We start from the raw sequence: 19,912 nt of genomic DNA on the forward strand, positions 1-19,912 counted from the left end.
AATTTTTTTTAACATATTTACAATTTATTACATGTGTATATGTAAAATTGATTGTTGATGTTTTCATCAATAATTGAGTTCACTTAGTATTCTTTTCTCACTATAAAGTGAAATTATTTATTTTAGAGCTCTAAGTTTTTTTAAGGTACTGTTGGTTTTAAAGTATATAATCACACTTTTCAAGAATATCACAATAGAAATATTTATATAACAAATTTATCCTTTCCTATATACACCTTGAAAAAATTGGAGCAACAAAAATATGAACACACTACTAAAATTAAAAAAATTATAATGAATTTTCTAAAACGAATGTTCTAAGAACTAATGTGAAAAATGATTTCATATATGTTATAGAATTTTTTTAGGAATTTCACAAGTTTAAAAGAATGTTAACAATATAGATTAATTGTACGAATAAATCAATTTAGAAAGTAATTTATAAATAAATTGTTTATATATACAACCAATCTAAAAGTTTTGAGAATAATTTAAAAAGTTACAAAAGACATCCACATTCTTTGTAATTATACTGTTCTTGCTTATGTTATTGAACATGGATTTGTGTACATGAGGTTATCTGGATTTTGAACAAGAACTGAAATTGGTGTATATTTCTTTTAAAATTATTAAATTAGTGGATTTTTTAAATAAAATTATTGTATGTGATAAATCTTACTCCCTCCCGTCTCGATTATAAGCAAAAAAAAAAAAAACATTTTATATTAAGAAAATTAGTTAATTTATTAAATTATATCATTTTTAATTAATTTTTTTAAAAAAATTATCCTTCATTAAAACATAATATTAAGCTTAAAAAATATCTTTAGCTTTATTATTAAAGGATATTTTAAAAATAATCTCATTAAATAAGATATATATAATTGAAGTTTTTTTATATTTAAAAAAAATATGAGATTTTTATTGTTTATATTCGAAAACATATGAAATATTACACGAGCATCACTTTATTTTTAAATTTCTTAAATATGTTTTTTTGGACCCCACAAATATTTCTAGCTGTTAATAAACCATGAGAAATATCAAAGTTCTTAAAAAGTTCGCCGATTCATTAATTTTAGGTTAAATTACCTTGTTTACTTTTAGAGTTATTGTAGTTTTATACATTCTAGCTTAGTCTTTTTAGTTGTGATTTTTATCCTTTTATCCTCATTATCAAGTTTCAAACTAATGTTGTTTGAAGAAAATAAATCATGTTAGTTGAAACTCGACAGCTTTTAATTGTGTCGAAGCTTGTTTTTCTGCTATATTCTTAATTCATTCATATTTGCTATATTCTTAGTTGAAACTTGATCATGAAAATTAAAAGAGTAAAAAAGTTGAAATTCTAAGGACCAAGATAGAATGTTTTAAATTATATAAATATTTTTTTAAAAAATTATTATAGCTATAAGAACTAAAATTATAACTAAATCTTAATTTTTAAAAACAAAATATACTAATTGGATTCAGTAGCTGCTGGTGGCAACTGTGGAAGAGAATTATGAAGTCGTGTACAAGGGAAAAAGTGGTCAGTTTTTCTTAATCAGTTCTGCACACACATATACAACAAAAGCAAGGTGTGTAATCAGCACTCAATACAAGAAAACAAAGGATTAGAGACGAAACGTCAATTCAACATTTACCCTTCACAAGCCTTTTACCTTGTTTTCCGTACTATCAATTTTGTTTGAATGTTCAAGACTTTTAAGTTTTTATATATTTTAATTGTTATACACGTAATAATAATGCTATTGTAAAAATTTATACAGCACTGTTTACGTATGGCAATTTCAAGAGGGTAGTTGTGGGGAATCAATGAAAAGGCTTCAACAGTTCAACCTCCTAAGCCTAATAATTGTCTTTTGTTTGAGGCGTGCTTTCTGATACACGCAAAAGCTTGTGCATTTCTTCTTCTGTGTAAGAGATGCATCATTACACAGATTCCCTCATCTCACTTAGGAGGAAGGATCCAACTGTTGCCTGCAGATAAAAGTTTGAATATATCCACATATATATGCTGATTTTTTTCTTTTTTATAAAAGAAAGGTACTTAAAACGTGAGAGAATATTATTCAAAGAGACAAAAAAGACCCTTCACTCAGCAAATAACAACAAATGTGATAACTGATGACGAGGTCAAACTGTGTGCCACTATGAATTTCCCATATGAGGGGAGAAAACAAGGCTTTCTCAAAGTGTTCATTAAGCTACTTTTAAAATTAAGCAAAACTGTGTGTCATGGTTGGAAGGTGTGAGTTGCTTATGGAAAACCATGGTTCAGCTTGTCCACATTACTCCAATACAGTAAAATACAACCAAGTATGAGAAAGAATTCGAACAAAAATTGCAGCCTCCTGGAGAGGAAGACAATTTGCAAAACAAAAAGTAAATCACAAATGCAAAACAGATTGAGTGCATGGTTGGAAACTCATTGAAAATGGAGGAATCACATTTGGGACTAATTAAGAAGCTATAATTAATTATTAGCTTCTGAAAATCATGTTTGAAACATGAAATTGAACACGCTATATTTGAACCAAGTGTCTTAAGCATCAGTTCTACTGTCCATCGCATGCAATATTATTACTATTAATGGTAAATAGATGTCTCAAATGGCCATTGAATAAATGCTAAAAGGATTTCCTTTTTGTTTTTAAGAATAAAAACACAGATTTGGGATGATGAATAACATTGGTGGAACAGAGGAAAACTTGTCCCGCACATCTCCTATTTCTATCATTCATATATAAACAACAAAATACTACTAGTTCTGCAAAAGCATGGATTATATTATATAGTCGTTAAACTTTAGTAGGTATTTTTGAACTGCTTCTCTGACTGTATTATTTTTTCCCGATAACTTTTTCTATTTGAATTTTAATATTCGCATTTAAAGCATATAACAATTTAATATATATTGTGCCGAAAGAAAAGGTGCATCTCACGAGGGTACCATTTCTTTAGTTACTCTGTGGTCAGAACCTTTGGGGGCCTCTACATAAGACCTTGCTTTGCTTGTATTGTGTTTGGTCTTTTTTTCTTTTTCAAAAGTGTAGTCATACTAAATCCATAATGGATTGTCTAGGTTTACATGAACGACTGAGTTCATGACTTCCATCACCATGTCTAGAAATATAACCTACATCCTTTTTTGGAGTTGTTTTTGGTTTTATATAATATATTAAATTAAATTATTGAATTTTGAGGAATACTTTCTGTATTAAGGTATTGGACAAATTTTTCAATAAATGTTTTTTAAAGAATCTCAATTAATGTTTATAGGAGAAGAAATTATATTTTAAATTTAATTTTAAAATCTAATTTAATTCATGTTAAATTGAACTAATATATGTGTTTGTATGTATATCAGTATATGTATATATATTTATAAAATTAACATATCACCCATATCTTTATAGGTATAAAGTTTATTTTTTTATTTATGTGTAAAAAAATTACACTGTCAACTAATAAAAATTATAATAGTAGGTATAATTTATTTTTTTTACAGAAGTATAAGTTTTAATATCAGTATTATAAAAGTCAACATGACATATATGTCAATTTGTAATAGAATCACATTGTACACACAAAAAAAAAAAAACGTTGTAAAAATTCTTTACAACACTATTTACTCATAAGTATATATTTATGAAATTACAATACAGTTTGTTTGTTTTCTGTTATCATATTCTTTAAACTTATATTACATTACATAGACATCCTTTTATATATTATATTAACTTTTTAATTATTTGAAAAAATTACATCATATATTCTTATAAAAAAAATGTTATAGTGAATGTTAATAATCCGAAAAAAATTCAGAAGATGTTAACGTAATTTACATTTTTTAAAAGGAAAGGCTTGGCGTCCCTGTTTTAGCAAGAGAAAGGCACAAACATTAGAGGTGCTATACAGAGGGAAAATAACACGTGATGTTTGAATAAAGGGAACATTGGAAAGAGTCGAAGAGGTGGCAAGGTATATAATCATGCATGCCAGAGGCACCATGTGCTGCTATCATGTGCCTCCTTCAACGTCCAGATAATTAATCATGGATAATATATGGTCTTTTCTAGAGCTTATGTCAAAATTAGGTGGCATTGGCATAAGGTGCTGGAAGAAATATCTGAAAAATTATTTTCTCACTATCTATTTTGATTAAAATAATACTGTTTTAACGATTTATTTCACAATAAAAAGAAATAGAAATTATGAAATAAAATAAATAATTGAAAATTTAGTAATAATAAAAGTGAAAAAGAATTTTGCAGGAACAGGAATGAAGATAAGGAAGCCCGCCCCAACTTGCTCCATTGTCATCCCTAGTAGCTGGGAGTGTGAGATAAGGGGAATCGAATTTCATTGCCAGTTAGAGGGGGAAAAAAGTGATGGGTTTTTATTGAGATCTGAGTTTTCAGGGAACTATATTCCTTTACAACATATGCTCAGTGGTTTTTATGTCACTGTATGCAAACAAACCTATCAATTTTGCTAACCTATATCTGATATCAATCGTAATACACTAATGCTTGAAGGACAGTGTGAAAATTAAGTAACCAATGTTTGAATCAGATTTCATTTAGTAGGATCTCTGAATAGAGGGTACCATAGTGTATTGTTTTATAGTACCCTAGTAATCTATATGTATCTGTTCCATCATTAAGGACAGGTAGACCACGACATATGCATTTAAATTTCATTTAGACTTTATTGTTCTCATTGAAGGCAGATAGACCACAACACATGCAATAAAAAAGGATCATGTTATGTTACGTATCCGCCAGACACATCAGATTTGCCTCAACAAAGAAAAGTTGTTATGGGCAAGAAACATGAGAATTGTTGTACCATGAACATGAAATTAGTAATAAGCAAACAAAGCTTTTTGGAATTACTCAGTGGTGTGGGAGGGGGAAAAGTAGGGTGCCTTAAGCCTTGTAGTACGCCTTTGTACTGGGGATTGGTTTGGTTGCTTGATTGCTCTTGTACTTTCCCATTAAAAAAGCGTATGGAAAAAGAATAAATAATCGTATGAAAAAATGATGGGCTTTGTGATAAGACGTACTCGTTTTAGGTTGAAAAGTTAAACAAAGCCCAATACATTTCCCAATTCATTTAAGAATTAGTAGAACCTGAAGAACAAAAAAAAAAAAAAAAAACTAACTAAACTAAAAACCTACTCTTGCTTCCTTGTTTGTTTGTTTTTCTTTTTTCTGGTAAAAAAAAAAAATTCACTGTTTCTATTCCTTTGTTATCCATCCCATTTAGAGACATTATCTGGTAAAAATAAAATCTCAAATTATTCAAAACGCACGCTCCAAAATAAGAATATGAATATTTAGACATTATCTAAAGTGCACCCTCTAAACTCATTTTAGAGAAGCCAAATCCAAACAACTTATATCTATTCAATTCAATCCCACTCATAATAATATTGCTTTTTTTTTGTTATTTTTTAACATTATCGTCCGTCCAACTTATGTGAACTGACTATTTTCTCTTTTGTTTAGAAGTCACTTTCCTCTAAAACTACACAAATTAAATTATATGTAGTCAATTACCTTATTTAACAAGTTGCTCAAAGGATTCAATATTAAAAGTGTTTTAGAAATTCTTTTTCCTGTCATGTTTTTATTTTAATTTATATAAGACAACTTAAATACATATTCTTGAGTACTTTTGGTGTCATTTTCTAACAAAAATAAAGTTAATTTTTTTTTTATCACAGAACATCATTGGAAAAAAAACACAGTTTTATCCCTTTGTTTACACATCTTAGTATTTATCAAGAGAAATTTCGATAACCTATGTTGTGTTGAAGAGATATCTATATGAAATTTCGATGACCTATGTTGTGTTGAAGAAATATCTATATGAAAAGACAGTTCTATTTCTATTCTATTAATATTTTTTATTAGTATTACATTCGATTTAGTTAGTGATGCCTTTGCCATAAATGCGGAGCTTCAGTCCAGACAGATTAGAAACCTCTTGCCATTCACCTGAGTCCATAAATAACGTTTGCAAAAAATGTTTGAAATCAGCATTATTTTGTTAATTACTAAGGATTGTACAAAATTATTATTATTATTATTACAACTTTAATCTAGGGACCAGGGATAATGTTGGCACAATTCAGGTATGTTCCCTAAATGAAACGATGACTGACTCAAAAGGGGGAGGGAATATGATATTACGTACACTTGGATGAAGATAAGACAGTCTTTTTCCTTTTACTGGGTTTGTTTGAGCAGTTTCGGGTGCTACTGCACTTTGGGCAAAACCAATCCTCCTCAGGGACAGCTGTTAGTGGAGGATCGCAGCAATCGATATGGGTACCGATTCCACACCCGACGGAACCACTTTCATCACCACAAATCAGCATTACATCTCCTCTATCCCGGGATCCACATACTTTGCAAATTATATCATCATCACGGGAATCTTCAGGAGCAACGAGTTCTTCAACAATCTCTTCTGCCTTGCTTTTAAGTTTATCAAATGATTTCTCTGCCCAAGCATGACTGCCATATAATACATGTCTCTCAAGGGAGAACCCGGGCTTGCAAACATACTCAACCAAGTAGTCCGCTACAACACAAGGTATCTCATGTTTTAAGAACTCTTGGACCCACGTGTCAACACGTGGCATGCCAGGGCTAACTACAGCATAGTCGATTCCGGTACCAAGGAAGCGGGTATAAGGAGGAGAAGTTGCTAATATTGTTCCATCTCCAGCTTTGATGACACGTTTCAGAGTATCCTGTAAAACAGTTGAGTCGGATCAGAAGTACATACATGTCATCAACAATTATAAAGCACGGATGAAATGGTTGGAACCTCGTTATCATTAATGACCAAAGAATTATCTTTATTTTAAGTTGCTTTACGTATCCATATCCGGTATTGATACTCTTGAATACTTTACAGATACCTATCTTGAAAGTATTTAAGCCTTTAGAAAGTTATGAAAATTCATTACATATGAAACATAAAAACGTGTATAAATATATGCAAAAATATAGAAACATTGGACCTTAATAAACTAAATATTTATACAAAAACATTTACAAATATATATTCTTAGAATCATTGTGTCCAATATATGTATCTTATTATTATCTCTGCAATTCATAGTTACCTTATGTTTGGACATCAAGTTGCATCAAAATATAAAGACCAGTCCTAAAGCCTATAACAATTCACATGAAGGTCATGATAGTATTGGCATGTAGTAAAAGAATATTAAACGAAATGAATTATTTTTAAAAAAAATACCAAAGGTGGAGCAATGCAATCGCCGTACACAACAATACGCATTCCATAGAAGGCTCCATGACCTGTTCTTTCTTTCAACAACCGCCACTTTCTCGGAGCCTCCATATTGATTGTGCCATCCTCACTGAGACCATTCTGGTGCCACTCATAAGGCTCCTCTGCCAACAATTTTCCTGCCTGGCTACTGGCAGTTAGGAAATCAGTTTTAAGAATCCACCTGCATTCCACCAGAGATTAAAGAGTATTTATATGCAATACATAAAAAAAGAAAGCAAACTACACTGCTGTAATTATTAGAAGGGGGCATGCTATACGAGCTTTATTTTAGTTTATGCATACCTTCCTGATGCAGCAGCAGCAAAAAATTTCTCTGTCCTGCGTATGGGGTCTGGAGCTATGAAGTGTGTTGCCTGATATGACCACTGGTGAGAATCCCGGCAAACCCTTCCTTTTAAACGCTTGATTACTTGTTGAAACTCTTTTCTCTGTAGACGATGCCCACTTAATATAAAACATGCGGCTTCAGTTTTTACTCTCGTGTTAGATTCTGTTATAGATGGATTGAGCCCCGATTTCTTAGACTTGATCTTTGCTGGCCTTACACTAGATTTAATAGTTGGATTACCATTGCTTCTGCCCTGCTCTCCATCAATTGGCTTATTCTCCTTCTCTTCAGAAAAATTCTCTGACTTATTTCTTTGAACAGCTGACTCGTCACTTTTATCATCAGGAAGGGACATTTCTTCCATGGTTTCTATCTCTGGCTCATGCCCAGTCTCATTAGGAATCTTCTCCCCTGATACTGCCATATTAGATTTCGATAATTCCTTGGCAACTGTTGCCTTGGCATTACCAGCAGGACATTTTCTTGCTTGATTCTTTACTACCAGTGAAGATGGCTTCTGTTTTTCAGTTTTTTTTGTGCCTTTCTTAGGAGGCATTGTCTCTTCACATTTTGTTGCAGGGCAAATTACTTCCGACTTCTCTTCTGTTGCTGTATCTGACTTTTTGGAAAGATGAGATTCTTCATTGAGTGCCATTCGTAACTCGTATTCACATTTGTCATCTGGGGCCTCAATTTCATCGTTCACAAGCTCAGTTCTGTCACCATCATCTTCAGCATATTTACTAACTGTGGCCTTGACTTTACCCGCAGAACCTTTTCTTGCTTGATGCTTTACTGGCAGTGAAGATGTTTTCTGTTTTTCAGTTTTATTTGTGCCTTTCTTAGGAGGCATTGCCTCTTCACATTTTGTTGCAGGGCAGATTGCTTCTGACTTCTCTTCTTTTGCTGTATATGGCTTTTTTGAAAGATGAACCAAGTCTTCATCAAGGGCCATTCCTAACTCATATTCACATTTGTCATCTGGAGCCTCGGTTTCATCGTCCAAAAACTCAGTTCTGTCACCAGCATCTTCTGCATTTTTACCAACAATTTCTTGCTCTGTTGTTTTATTAACATCAAAGATTTTGGGACATCCCTGATGCATCTTCGCATCACAAGTTGCAATCTCTTTGCTTCCACTGGAACAAGTTACACCTTCACCTTGCAGGGAAGTTTTAGTCAGGGAAAGTGATTTTTTCTGTTTAGCAGTGGCACCTAATTTAGGTTTAGAACCCAAACTTCTCTTGGCAACCGACTTCTTTCGGGGTGAGTTTCTAACCAGTTTATTACTTTCTTCAGTGATTAAATCCAATTTAGTACAACCAGCAGATTCCACATTACATGACTTTTTGTTTCCCAGAGAAGAACAATCTAGATTTCTAGTGACATTATGTTGCTCTGCTTCATCCCCATCAACTTGTTGCATTCCAGAATCTGTGATATCAGGCTTGCCATTAATTTTAGATTCACTTAAGCTCTGAACAGCCGTTTTTGGTGAATTCTGACAGACATTATCACACTGAACAGATTCTGGGTTTGCATTTCTTGAAAAAAGCTCATCAAATGCCAGTGAGTTGGAGGTAGAGCCTGAAGGTTTCAAAACTAAGCAAGTGTTTGAGTTATTTATACCATCTTTGCCTATAGAAAAATAGTCATCGACTTCAGGTGGCTCATCAACCTGAGATGTCACTTTTAATCCTTGAGATTTACCATTTGCTGACGGGACACAAGTCTTCTTTCTCGATTTTAATTTAGTAAAAGAAGCTTCATTTATCCTCTTTTGAGGCAATAAACTAATTGGCTCATCTTCTTTAATAAAATCATTTCCTTTCCCAGAAACTTCAACACTGATAGATTTGACACCCTTACTAGCCCTTTTAACCTTATTGTTATCACAGTTGTTGCCTTCTCTGCCTGAGCTTTCATCTAAGATCCTTGGGAGAGTAAATCCGTTTTGGTTCTTCGTAGAATAACTCACAGTTCTAAGCTTTTCATTTGAATGTGCAACTCCAACAGCACTTGCAGAAGGTGCTCTCAAGTCACTTGTCAATTTCTTAGACTCTGAGATGTCGCCATGCAGAGCAGGCTTCTGACCAGACGAATTTGTATTTCCCATATTGCCAAGATCCTGGCAGCCAGGTGCCTTTGGAGAATCAGCATTCTTAGACTCACTGATCTTTACATATTTGTCAGGTAACTGACATGATATAGAATGTCTAGAAACATCAGAAGCCCAATAGCTTATCTTAGAGTCATCAACATTATGAAAGCTCGAGTCTTGATCAGGTCTGCTCTTATTTCCTGGAATGGTTAAAGAGTTTTCACCGTTATTGACATTTGGCAAGACCTGTAGACCAGTAGAATCTGGTAAGGCCTTAGATGCCTCTCTTACTGATTTCGACAATCCAGGAGTAGCAGCTATACCAATTTTAGAACCAAGGGGGCTTTGTTTTCTATTTCTTCCCCCTGATTGTCCCAGCTTAGAATCTTCAGCCTCTTCCTCAGAATCCTTAGCCTCTTCCACCATCGTCTCTAGTTCAAAACCACTATTCAAAAGGAAAAAAGGTTGAGTAATTAATTGAAAGGATAAGAGCTTTCAAAAGCAAAGGGAAAATAAACAAGTAATGTTTATGTCATCTTAGGGGGAAAAAAGCGATTTTATCACATATTCAAATAAAATCTAAAATGCCTATCACAGTAATTTGCATTTCAAACAAGAACATAATCTCCATTCTCAACTTTCATATTGTATGCCTATTATTCATCCACATGCCTCTATGTCAGTTTAAAGTGCAACTTTATAAATCCCCCCTATTTGTGATACGATAGTGAACATTGCAGTGCATGAGTGTAGATCACGTTGAGATCCCAAAGAATGCATGAACGGATGAGCAGAAGGTGCATTATGCATATTGCATTTAGATTATTAGCCACAATAATTATCAAAGTCATCCAATAACATGAATCAAAATAGTAGAAATCTCCAAATATACAAGAGTGTGTGATAAGCATGGAATCGTATAAAGAACAATACTGCCCCCATTCAGCCTCTATGTCATAATACGTGAAATGCCACATTTGCGCTGCATGATAGGATGTGGAAAAAAGTGCATTCCAAATTATATTTGCACTTTTATACGGTACAGTGCCTAACCTCTTGTTATATTTGTCTTCGGGAAGAAGCACCCATTCCTTCAAGCTGAAGAAATAAACAGCAGCACTTTAATTGAAGAGCACTCGAAATTTATATAATTCCAACAAGTCAAATGAAAAGGCTCAAATAGATGAGATTCATTCCCATCACATCTATGTAAAGTTAACATGAAAAAGAGATACGTACCAATCTTCCAACCAACGATGATTAACTAGCTTTATTGTGCCCAATTTGTTGGCAAGCTCATACTTCTCTCCTATATTGAAAAAGTCAAATTTTAAAACACCATGAACGAACAAAATGAAATAGCATACACATGCAGTTGACTGTCATGCCAAAATTTTAGAGAACAAAACAAACCTTCAAATTTGTAGCATATGAGATGAGTAACCTTGTTTGCCACCAAAGGCTTAGAAAACTGTGCACCCATTAGGCCAACCATTGTCTGAAGAGGTAGTAAAACAAGGTGAAGTCAAGTAAAGTTCCATAAGAATGTGCACAAACTCCTGGAATAAATCAACAAAATAAAGTATAACAGATGCTCACCATAATGTCATCCCGATCCTGACGTAGATAACCAGTCAAGCACATTATCAAATCCTTTGCACCTGGTATTCCATCTAAGTCTTTAAGAGGTCTGTACATAACCTGATAAGTGGAAAACACAATTTTCTCGGTTAGAGAGTAAAATCACTAATTTACTATAAATTCATCCTACAAAGAAGCACAACAATAAAACCAACCACTGGTTCACAAAATGACTCGAATAAGTTCAAGAAATTTCTGGACACGGAATGTAAAAAAAAAATTAAAAAAATAACAAATTGGTCTCGTGTATATATCCATAAATCTGTTCAACCGCAAGCAACTTCAATAATTTCTATCTTAATTTTTATAATGTGAAACTAACTAAGTCTATCCCCCTATGTAAATTTGACACATGGTACAAAGTGAAAATAAATGTTTGGATAAAAGTAAATGTCTATCATATAGAAGTACTTATGAATTGTGTATAAGTTGTTTCTAGAAATTGAGTTAAATTATTTTCACAAGTTATTATTCAGAGCTTATTAAAATAAGCTAAAAAACAGTTTATGAATACATCATTACCTATTTTCATAATCTCTCCCCCATCACACACTTGCACAAGTGCTTATACTATAAAATAAGTTGTTCAAAACAGACTCAAAATATTTCATAAGAAAAAATTAAAGGCACTCGAATTATGGGAATGGAAGAAGTAAGAACAAACTAACCGAAGTAGCATCAACAGGCATTCCAATATCAGCACTGTGTTCAACCCACAATGCGGTCACAACCGTCTTCCGATCATTTCTAGCAGCAACACACACAGGATCGTCCTACACACACAACAAATAGTTCTATCTCCCTTCAAAATCAAGGCCAACGATAGCGTTAAAGAAAGAGCGAATCGAATTGAGCTCACATAAGCAATGTTATCAACAATGACGTGCGTGCAACTCCCACCGTACTGTCCTACGTCGACTCCGCCGCCATTCACAAGCTTGAACCGGATCTACACAATAACAAACAGCAGTTCATCGGATAAATAAATTAAGCTTCACGCCAGAAGAGAAACCCTATTAGGAAATAAACGAGAGAGAGAGGGAGAAAGAAAGAGAAACCTGATTTTCGGCGACGGGATTGAAGCCACGGAGAACGAAACGAACACCGCGAAACATTCGCGATGAGTAAGTCGCTTCAATCATTTGAAGAGAACGGTTTTACTATTCACCGGCAGCGAAATGGTAAAGAAGCTTGTCGAGGAAGACTTGATATGGTAACCAGAAGCAGCGGGAAGAGGGTAGAAGGGTTTTTAATTTATTTATTTGTTGTATTTGCATAAAAGAAAAAGAAAGCGAGGGAGTTTTTATTTATTTCTTCGTTTTGATTTTGGAGGCGGGACGATGAAATCATGAAATCTCAAATGGGCTCATCTGGCCCATACATGATTGGGCCGTTCCGAATATTCCAGAAGGAAAGGAAGTCAACTAAACCGGTTTATTCATTCAATGAGCGCCAGTTGGATAGATAGAGAGAGTTAAGGCATCAGTCATTTTTTTTTCCTACATCCCGCATATTTTTTTTATAATAATTCCGACTGAGTTAGACCAGTTTATATTAAACAAAATATAGTTCAATTAACCTCAGAAATTTAAACTAATAGGTTAATTATATTAAAAAATAAATAATTTTGTTATATAATAATAAAAATTTTAATGTACGTATTTTTTACATATAAAAATTAGAAGTTTAAATAAAAATAATAAGTTTAATAAAAATTTATATATGTAAAAAATATATTATTAGATCAAAATTAATTGTTACAAAATTAATTATGCAAACTTATATGTGTATTAAATATACATTAAAAAATTTAATATTATATACAACAACATTAATTATTACGGACCATTAATTTTAAATTATTTCGTAAAATATATTTTTAATAGGTTTAATTAATCAGTTAGTGTCTATAGTTACCAAACTTATTGTTTCTAGTGGTAATAGTTTATAATTTGATCATTTGTTGTTCTGATGCAGATGATGAACCAAAGGCATAAAGTGGAGCGAGAAAATAATATTGGGGAGGAAGTTGGGTGATAAAAAAATGTGGAGGTTGCAAAGTCAAACCCAAAGCTTGCAGCCATGAATAAGAAGTTAGGCATGATTCAGGGGTTATCCTCCCTTGCCAATATAATGTCGTTCGGGAGTTTAGCAATACACTCTTGGTACTTAGCAGGTAAAATTGATCTCTGATTCAGTTTCTGCTTCCAATTGTATGAAAGACAAGTGAGCTTCTTGTGAAGAGCTGTATAAGTGAGGATCCCAGTGTTCTTATCTTCCCACTTGCTTGTTTTATTGCCAAGTAAAAAGAGTCTACAATGTCTGCAATTTATGAAATGTACTATCAAAGTATTACGGCATATTGATCGGCCAAGAGAATCTTATGTGTTGCCATGGAAACATAAATGTAATCATCCTACCTCACATGAATAAAATAAGTATTCTCTGCTCGTTGAATCTAGCTGTGCCGTAAATTTAAAATCTTTACCCAGTTTGCCTTTTCTTAATTCACGAAGGGAAAAAAATGAACATGGAGTAACGGATCCATTATACCTCCATTTATTATCTAGGGCAAAATAATAAACGAAGAGAAAGGAGGAAACCTAGAGAACAAAAATACTTAAAATTTATGTTCTTTTAAAATCAATTAAAAACATCTTTAAAACTTTATTATAATTTGATTTTTATTTTTAAATATAAATAGATTCCCAAAAAAAAAAAAAAACAGGAACCGATATTATAATTTCTTTTTTAAAAATATCCAATCGCAAACTATATTTAAAATGACATATGTGACCATGGTGAGCAATTTACTTTGCCTTCAAGGATTAAAAAACAGTAAAAAATAAGTCATATTTCTTTTAATGGCATATACATAATGCATATAAATCGTAGTGTAATTCTTTTTTCCTTCATTGTCTCCCCATTCGGATAATAGTTCTCGATTTTCCCAACCATTGAAACTTTTTTAGTCCTCAATTTCAACTAGACTGAATGCAGCAAATATGACACCAGAATCTCATACAGTGTACAACTTGGCCACAAGTGTAGCACAACACAGCATCATCCACCAAAAAAGTTCCCGCATAATACTAAATAATAAGACGTACAGGCAAGAAGAATAGGAAAGAAATGCTGAATAGAGAAAATCATGAAAAAGAAAATCATAGACGGCTTATCACAGCTTCCACCTCAGAGGGGGTATAAAGATGATATGTTGGAGCCACCTTGGCAATGTCAACGTTGTTGGGAGTGACCTAAGATGAAAAATACAAAAGAAACAATTATTTTTTATTTTCCATTCCATTTAGGCGGGGCATCAATTAATTCGCAGATCATGCATCAGATTTTATCCATACCTTCTCTTCCATAACTTGCTTCAAAATGGATAAAGCAATTGTCTCGGCTTCTTGAAGGGTTAGGTCCTGCACAACATATTAATTAACACCAAATTGCAGTGTTTTAAAAGTCATCTTACAGCACGTTATGGTTCGGCATAATTTTAGAAAAATAATCAATTATTACTAAAACACTCTGAAGGAGCTAAAAGAAGCGTCTAGTGAGAGATAATCCTTCAGAGCAACATTGGCAGTGCATAGACAAAACAATTGAGGAAGATTTGGCATTGCATTAATTTGACTAGTTTAACATTTTCCAAGACAATACACAGATGGTGAACATAAAGTTGCACAAAAGTCATTATGCTTCGTAGAAATGTAAACAGGTAGAAAAAAAGGGACCAGTATCAAATGAACAGTTAAGTATACTTACATGGTAAGACAGGAATTGAAAATAGGATTAAATAAAAGAAACAATTCTGCAGATCATATGGCATGGTTTGTTTTGTCTTCTCAGTAAGTAAAATAAAAAGTAAGGTGAAGTTTAATTTTTGTGATTCCAGATAAAATGAATATATTATTTGAATAGTATTACCTCTTTCATACATTATTTATAATTGTGGGTAATTATTGTATAGCATGTTTTCATTTTACTCTAGCTGCCCTGCCAAGAGTGATGAGTATGAGGTCTCCTCATTTCTTTATGTTTTCACTCTTTTCTGATTTCCAAACCCATCAACTATAAATTTACAGTTATAAACAGAAGGTTTTGAAACAATCAATATTAAATTGTTGATACCTTGTTGAATTGTTCTTGTAGAGAACTGTCTGCGCCTTCGGACCCTGAACCAATAGCTTTTGCATTGCATTGCCAAAATGTGCCCGATGGATCAGTGTAGTATCTGATAATTAGAACGTTTCAATTCAGTAATGTGAACACATCAGAAGTCCAATGAAAAAGGATGGGAACAAGACCAGCAGCAATATAAAACTACATATCATCTAGTGACTGAAGCAATAAAGCCTAGGAAGTAGGCACCAACAAAAACAGAATACTCATGATCTGCATTAGTGTGTCTGTGACATACATGAATATGAAAAGTGTTTACAATAGAGCCTTAAACCTTTTTAGGTAAGTGACCTACACTCTACCCCTCAATTGTTTCCTGGTTAAGAAAGTAAAACTTGCAAGTTGCAATCATGAACTGATCTTTATTCAGAAGCTAAAACACCAATGCATACTTTATTGAAAGTCAAACTTGCAGGGTAGACAGCTGAACCACAAAATTAATTTATGCCACAAATCAATGGTAGTAGAAGGTAAAGATACATTGTTGAACCTAAAATGTCATTCTCTTTAAACCGTAAAAAGAGTGATAAGGTGAGACAGTACTACATGACTATGAAATAACTGCAGAAAATGACAGTTCCTACTTCCTTCAACAAAGGACGGCAAAATATACAGTGCATTCTTTATGATTTTTTTTTAAATCGCTTTTGAAATATGTTTAACATGTTTGGGTAAGCCATAAGCTTTTTCGGAAAAAAATCGAATCTGAAAACGATCAGATTTTATATTATTTTTCAAAACTACAGTGAATAGCTTCTAAAACAGTCTCTACAAAAACTCACATTTTTCAGAATCTTAAAATTACTTTTTTTAAGCTTTTGACTCACAATAGTTATAAAGGCTTTAAGGGACGACAGAAGAGGACTTATCCTCAAGGACTGGAAAAAAAGACAGAAATTAAAGAAAAGGAATTCTTAGCAAAAAATATGCCCAAATTAGAAACCATTCAATACCCAAGTAGTTAATCAAGTCAATAAGTGATTACTCAATAACCCCTTTCATCATGGTCAAGGTCAATCAGCAAAAATTTTAATTGTTCTTGAAATACTTTATGTCCAGAATTCCTTTTTTATTTTGTAATTCCACTAATCCCCAGAGAAAAGCATAATATACTATGAATAATGACATCAATTTAAAACGAACACTAATATCATAGATTTAGACTGTTATGTAAATATAAAAGGAAAAGGATGTTCGTTAGTTAGTTTTAGGCAGCTACTGTTATTGTATGGCTGCTAGGTAGCTGTCTACAAATAAGGCAAGTCTGTTGTATTTTAGACAGGCTGCATGATAATCACAGAGTGCAGTGCACATTTCCTTGACCTCTCTGTTTCTCTTCTCTTTCCTTCTATCCTCTCAATTCTGTTTCTTCTTTCTTTCCTTCTCTTTTTCCCTCTTTCTTTCTCTATCTTTCTGTTTCTTTCTCTTTCCCACCTAAATTCTATAACATAGGCAAACAAACATTTAAATGTAATCACTGGCCAAACACAGAAAACGAGCCAAAAGAACAACTTCATCACACTAACCACAAGTAGCCATTTCCTGACAGATGGAACAAATACTTACAAGCTAGGTCCATTCTCATCATGGCCAGCAATGAGGAGAGAAACTCCAAATGGGCGAGACTGCCAAAGAGAAAAGATATGGTACATGTTAAAATGCATACATGATGGTCTATTGTGACAAGAACACAGCCATTTAGTATTTTGTACAAAAGTAAAGCAGTTTATAGGCAAATGCTACTGAACCAGTCTGTCTGAAAAGCATCTTATACTATGAATTACACATTTAATTATAAACTATAAATGTTGTACATTCAATAATTGATGCAATATGAGGATATCTGTGCGTTCTGAAATTTTCAGGTAAATAACTCTTGTTTATATTTCCAATCAACATTCGTCAAATGCAATACGTAAGACACCAGTATAATTAGCAGATACATAAATAAGAAGCAACTTTGCAAGAAATGTTTATAAATTATTTTTCCTAAATAGAAGCATCATAAAGCAAGCAAACAAAAATAGACACAAATATCAAAGCTGAGAAGTTCTTTACCATGGATTCTTCATCACCTTCACCAAAACGCAAGGCTAGATCACAAAGAGCTTGGGTGGTGGACTCAACAGTCATCGGCTCACCATAGGAGAACCTATGATTCTGTGAACAATAAACCAAAATATGTCAATCATTAGCTAATCAACTACCTAAAATATACTATAAGGTTAACAATACCTGAGTTTCCACCCGTGCATGCTCAACAAGTGTTCGAGCATCTGCAATCAACCCACTCATTGCACAACCTATGTGCTCATCAATTTCCATAATTTTCTCAACACTACTAGGCTCCTGAAAGGGAAGTTTCATGCAAGCAAATCAATGAAAGTGCAAAGCAAAAGTAATCAGTACAAGATAATTGTGTTTCTTTCTCTCAAATAAAAGCCATATAAAATTATAAACTATAAATGTGGTTATAAGTATATTAGACGTTTATCGTATGCAGAGAAGACAACCTGACAATAAATGATAAAAAAAAAAAGGATCTCGTCTCACCCAAAAACAAAAATGAAGAATACCTGTACAGAACAATATCACAGTAAAATGAACAGCATTATTTTTCATAATATATGACTATATGCAGAGAACGCATTGTATCTAAAATGAACACCAACGATCAAAATTCAGAAGTGTGTCCAAAAACCAACAGCTTGGCCCCAAAAATCAATTTTATGTGAAGCACATGTGTCAAGTGTTAGCGATCAATATTTTGCTCAAGTTTCTTGGTTAATTCCATCAAATTGTAAACTGATAGTTAAAAATTAGTATAAATGTCAGAGTGAGATTATTAAAAAATCAGTAACAAAATTAAAAAGTAAAAAAAAACGGACCAGGAGCGGCGAAGTGATGCGCTTTTCAACTGCGAGGACAACACCCTCTTTGGTCTTCAACCCAATCGCAGTTGATCCCAGCTGCAACCCATTTACAAACAAAAAGGGAATTTAGAATGCAACAGCTCCAACAAAATTCTGACGGACGGATGAAACAATGAAGGACGAAAGCGACAAACCTTGATGGCTTCGATTGCATACTCAACCTGAAACAAACGTCCTTCGGGGGAAAAGGTGTTGACTCCTCGGTCATACTCAGTCCTGTTAGATTTCACTCACGCAATTAAACAAACAGAAAACCCCTAATCAGTTCCTCAATTAAATGGAAATGCAAATTTTGCAGCAAAAGAGGGAGGGAGGAGTTCACCTTGTGAGAAACATCTTCAAAACGAGTAGAGAGAGAATGAGAAGCGTTTGTTTGGGTTTTATTTGCTTGCTCCTCACTCACTCTGCCTAATTTGCTTGCTTTCTTGCTCAAGGGGCTTGCCGTGTAAACTCTCTCTCTCCTCCTCTGTTCATTTTGGAGGTGGGTGGGACCATGAAATCATGAAATTTCAAGTCGCATGGGTCAACTGGCCCATATACAGTTGGGCCCGGCCCATACATATCTGGGTTTCTTTACTGGGCAGTTGATACAATATGAATTGTTAATGGTCCAAAAACTTACGTTTCTGCATTATTAATAGGACTCTCAAATCAACTAAGTTAATAGATACATTATGTTATAAATAAATAATATCATTATATATAATACTAATATTTATAATTTATATTTAATGAACATGTAAATTTACATAATAAATTTGTGATGATTATTTTTTATCTAATAATTAATTTATTTACATATATAAATTATAAATAAAAATCATAGGTTTAATAAATATTTACATGTATAAAAAAATATCAAATTTATTTATTTATCAATTGTTGTTAAAAAACATCTAAATACATCATTCAATTAAACATCATATATATGAATCATAGTCGACCCGTAAAAAAGGTAAAGGGTATTTTAGTCCTTTCACTATATTGTTGGGTGTCCAAAGCGCTGTGTAAACATTCTTTGGAATTTTTTTTTGTGGCCTTCATATGTGAAAAACACCCCCCCCCTAAATATTTGTTTCATTTGATTTTTTGTTTTAATTTAGAAAAAGTTAAATATTTTTTAATTTTAATTTAACTTTTTAATATTTTTGTTTTTATATAATGTGCAAAGATTTATTATTGATGATAAATAAATAAAAAATTCTATATATAAATTTTAAAACAATTTTTGTAAAAGTTAACAGGTTTACTATGATAATATGTGTGATTGAGATGAGAGTATGAGAAAAATTCTATTGTCAGTGTATTTAAATTTTTTTAGTTAGTATAAAAGGTTCTTTATACAGTTTATTTCTTTCTTTTCATTCACTCTTCTAC

General features: G+C 32.8%; 2 protein-coding genes across 2 annotated transcripts; both read right to left on the reverse strand.

Moving 5' to 3' along the window:
• Window positions 1-6,029: 6,029 nt before the first annotated feature.
• On the reverse strand, window positions 6,030-12,678 carry LOC114378535 (BRCT domain-containing protein At4g02110-like). The gene is made up of 10 exons (XM_028337155.1): window positions 12,473-12,678; window positions 12,274-12,363; window positions 12,083-12,187; window positions 11,373-11,474; window positions 11,187-11,271; window positions 11,013-11,082; window positions 10,827-10,871; window positions 7,627-10,218; window positions 7,288-7,504; window positions 6,030-6,772 (listed from the first exon to the last, which is right to left on the reverse strand). The coding sequence occupies exons 1-10, from the start codon at window positions 12,554-12,556 to the stop codon at window positions 6,203-6,205; spliced, it is 3,960 nt and encodes a 1,319-aa protein (XP_028192956.1). The 5' UTR covers window positions 12,557-12,678; the 3' UTR covers window positions 6,030-6,202.
• A 1,621-nt stretch (window positions 12,679-14,299) lies between these two features.
• LOC114378541 (proteasome subunit alpha type-5-like) lies at window positions 14,300-19,018 on the reverse strand. Its single transcript, XM_028337162.1, has 9 exons — window positions 18,858-19,018; window positions 18,670-18,751; window positions 18,491-18,571; window positions 17,838-17,951; window positions 17,661-17,762; window positions 17,169-17,227; window positions 15,552-15,654; window positions 14,774-14,839; window positions 14,300-14,671 (listed from the first exon to the last, which is right to left on the reverse strand). Exons 1-9 carry the CDS (start codon window positions 18,869-18,871, stop codon window positions 14,579-14,581), a joined length of 714 nt encoding a protein of 237 aa, XP_028192963.1. The 5' UTR covers window positions 18,872-19,018; the 3' UTR covers window positions 14,300-14,578.
• Between the last annotated feature and the right edge of the window lie 894 nt (window positions 19,019-19,912).

The sequence above is a fragment of the Glycine soja genome, chromosome 2 (genome assembly GCF_004193775.1).
Source record: "Glycine soja cultivar W05 chromosome 2, ASM419377v2, whole genome shotgun sequence".
Lineage (NCBI taxonomy): Eukaryota > Viridiplantae > Streptophyta > Magnoliopsida > Fabales > Fabaceae > Glycine > Glycine soja.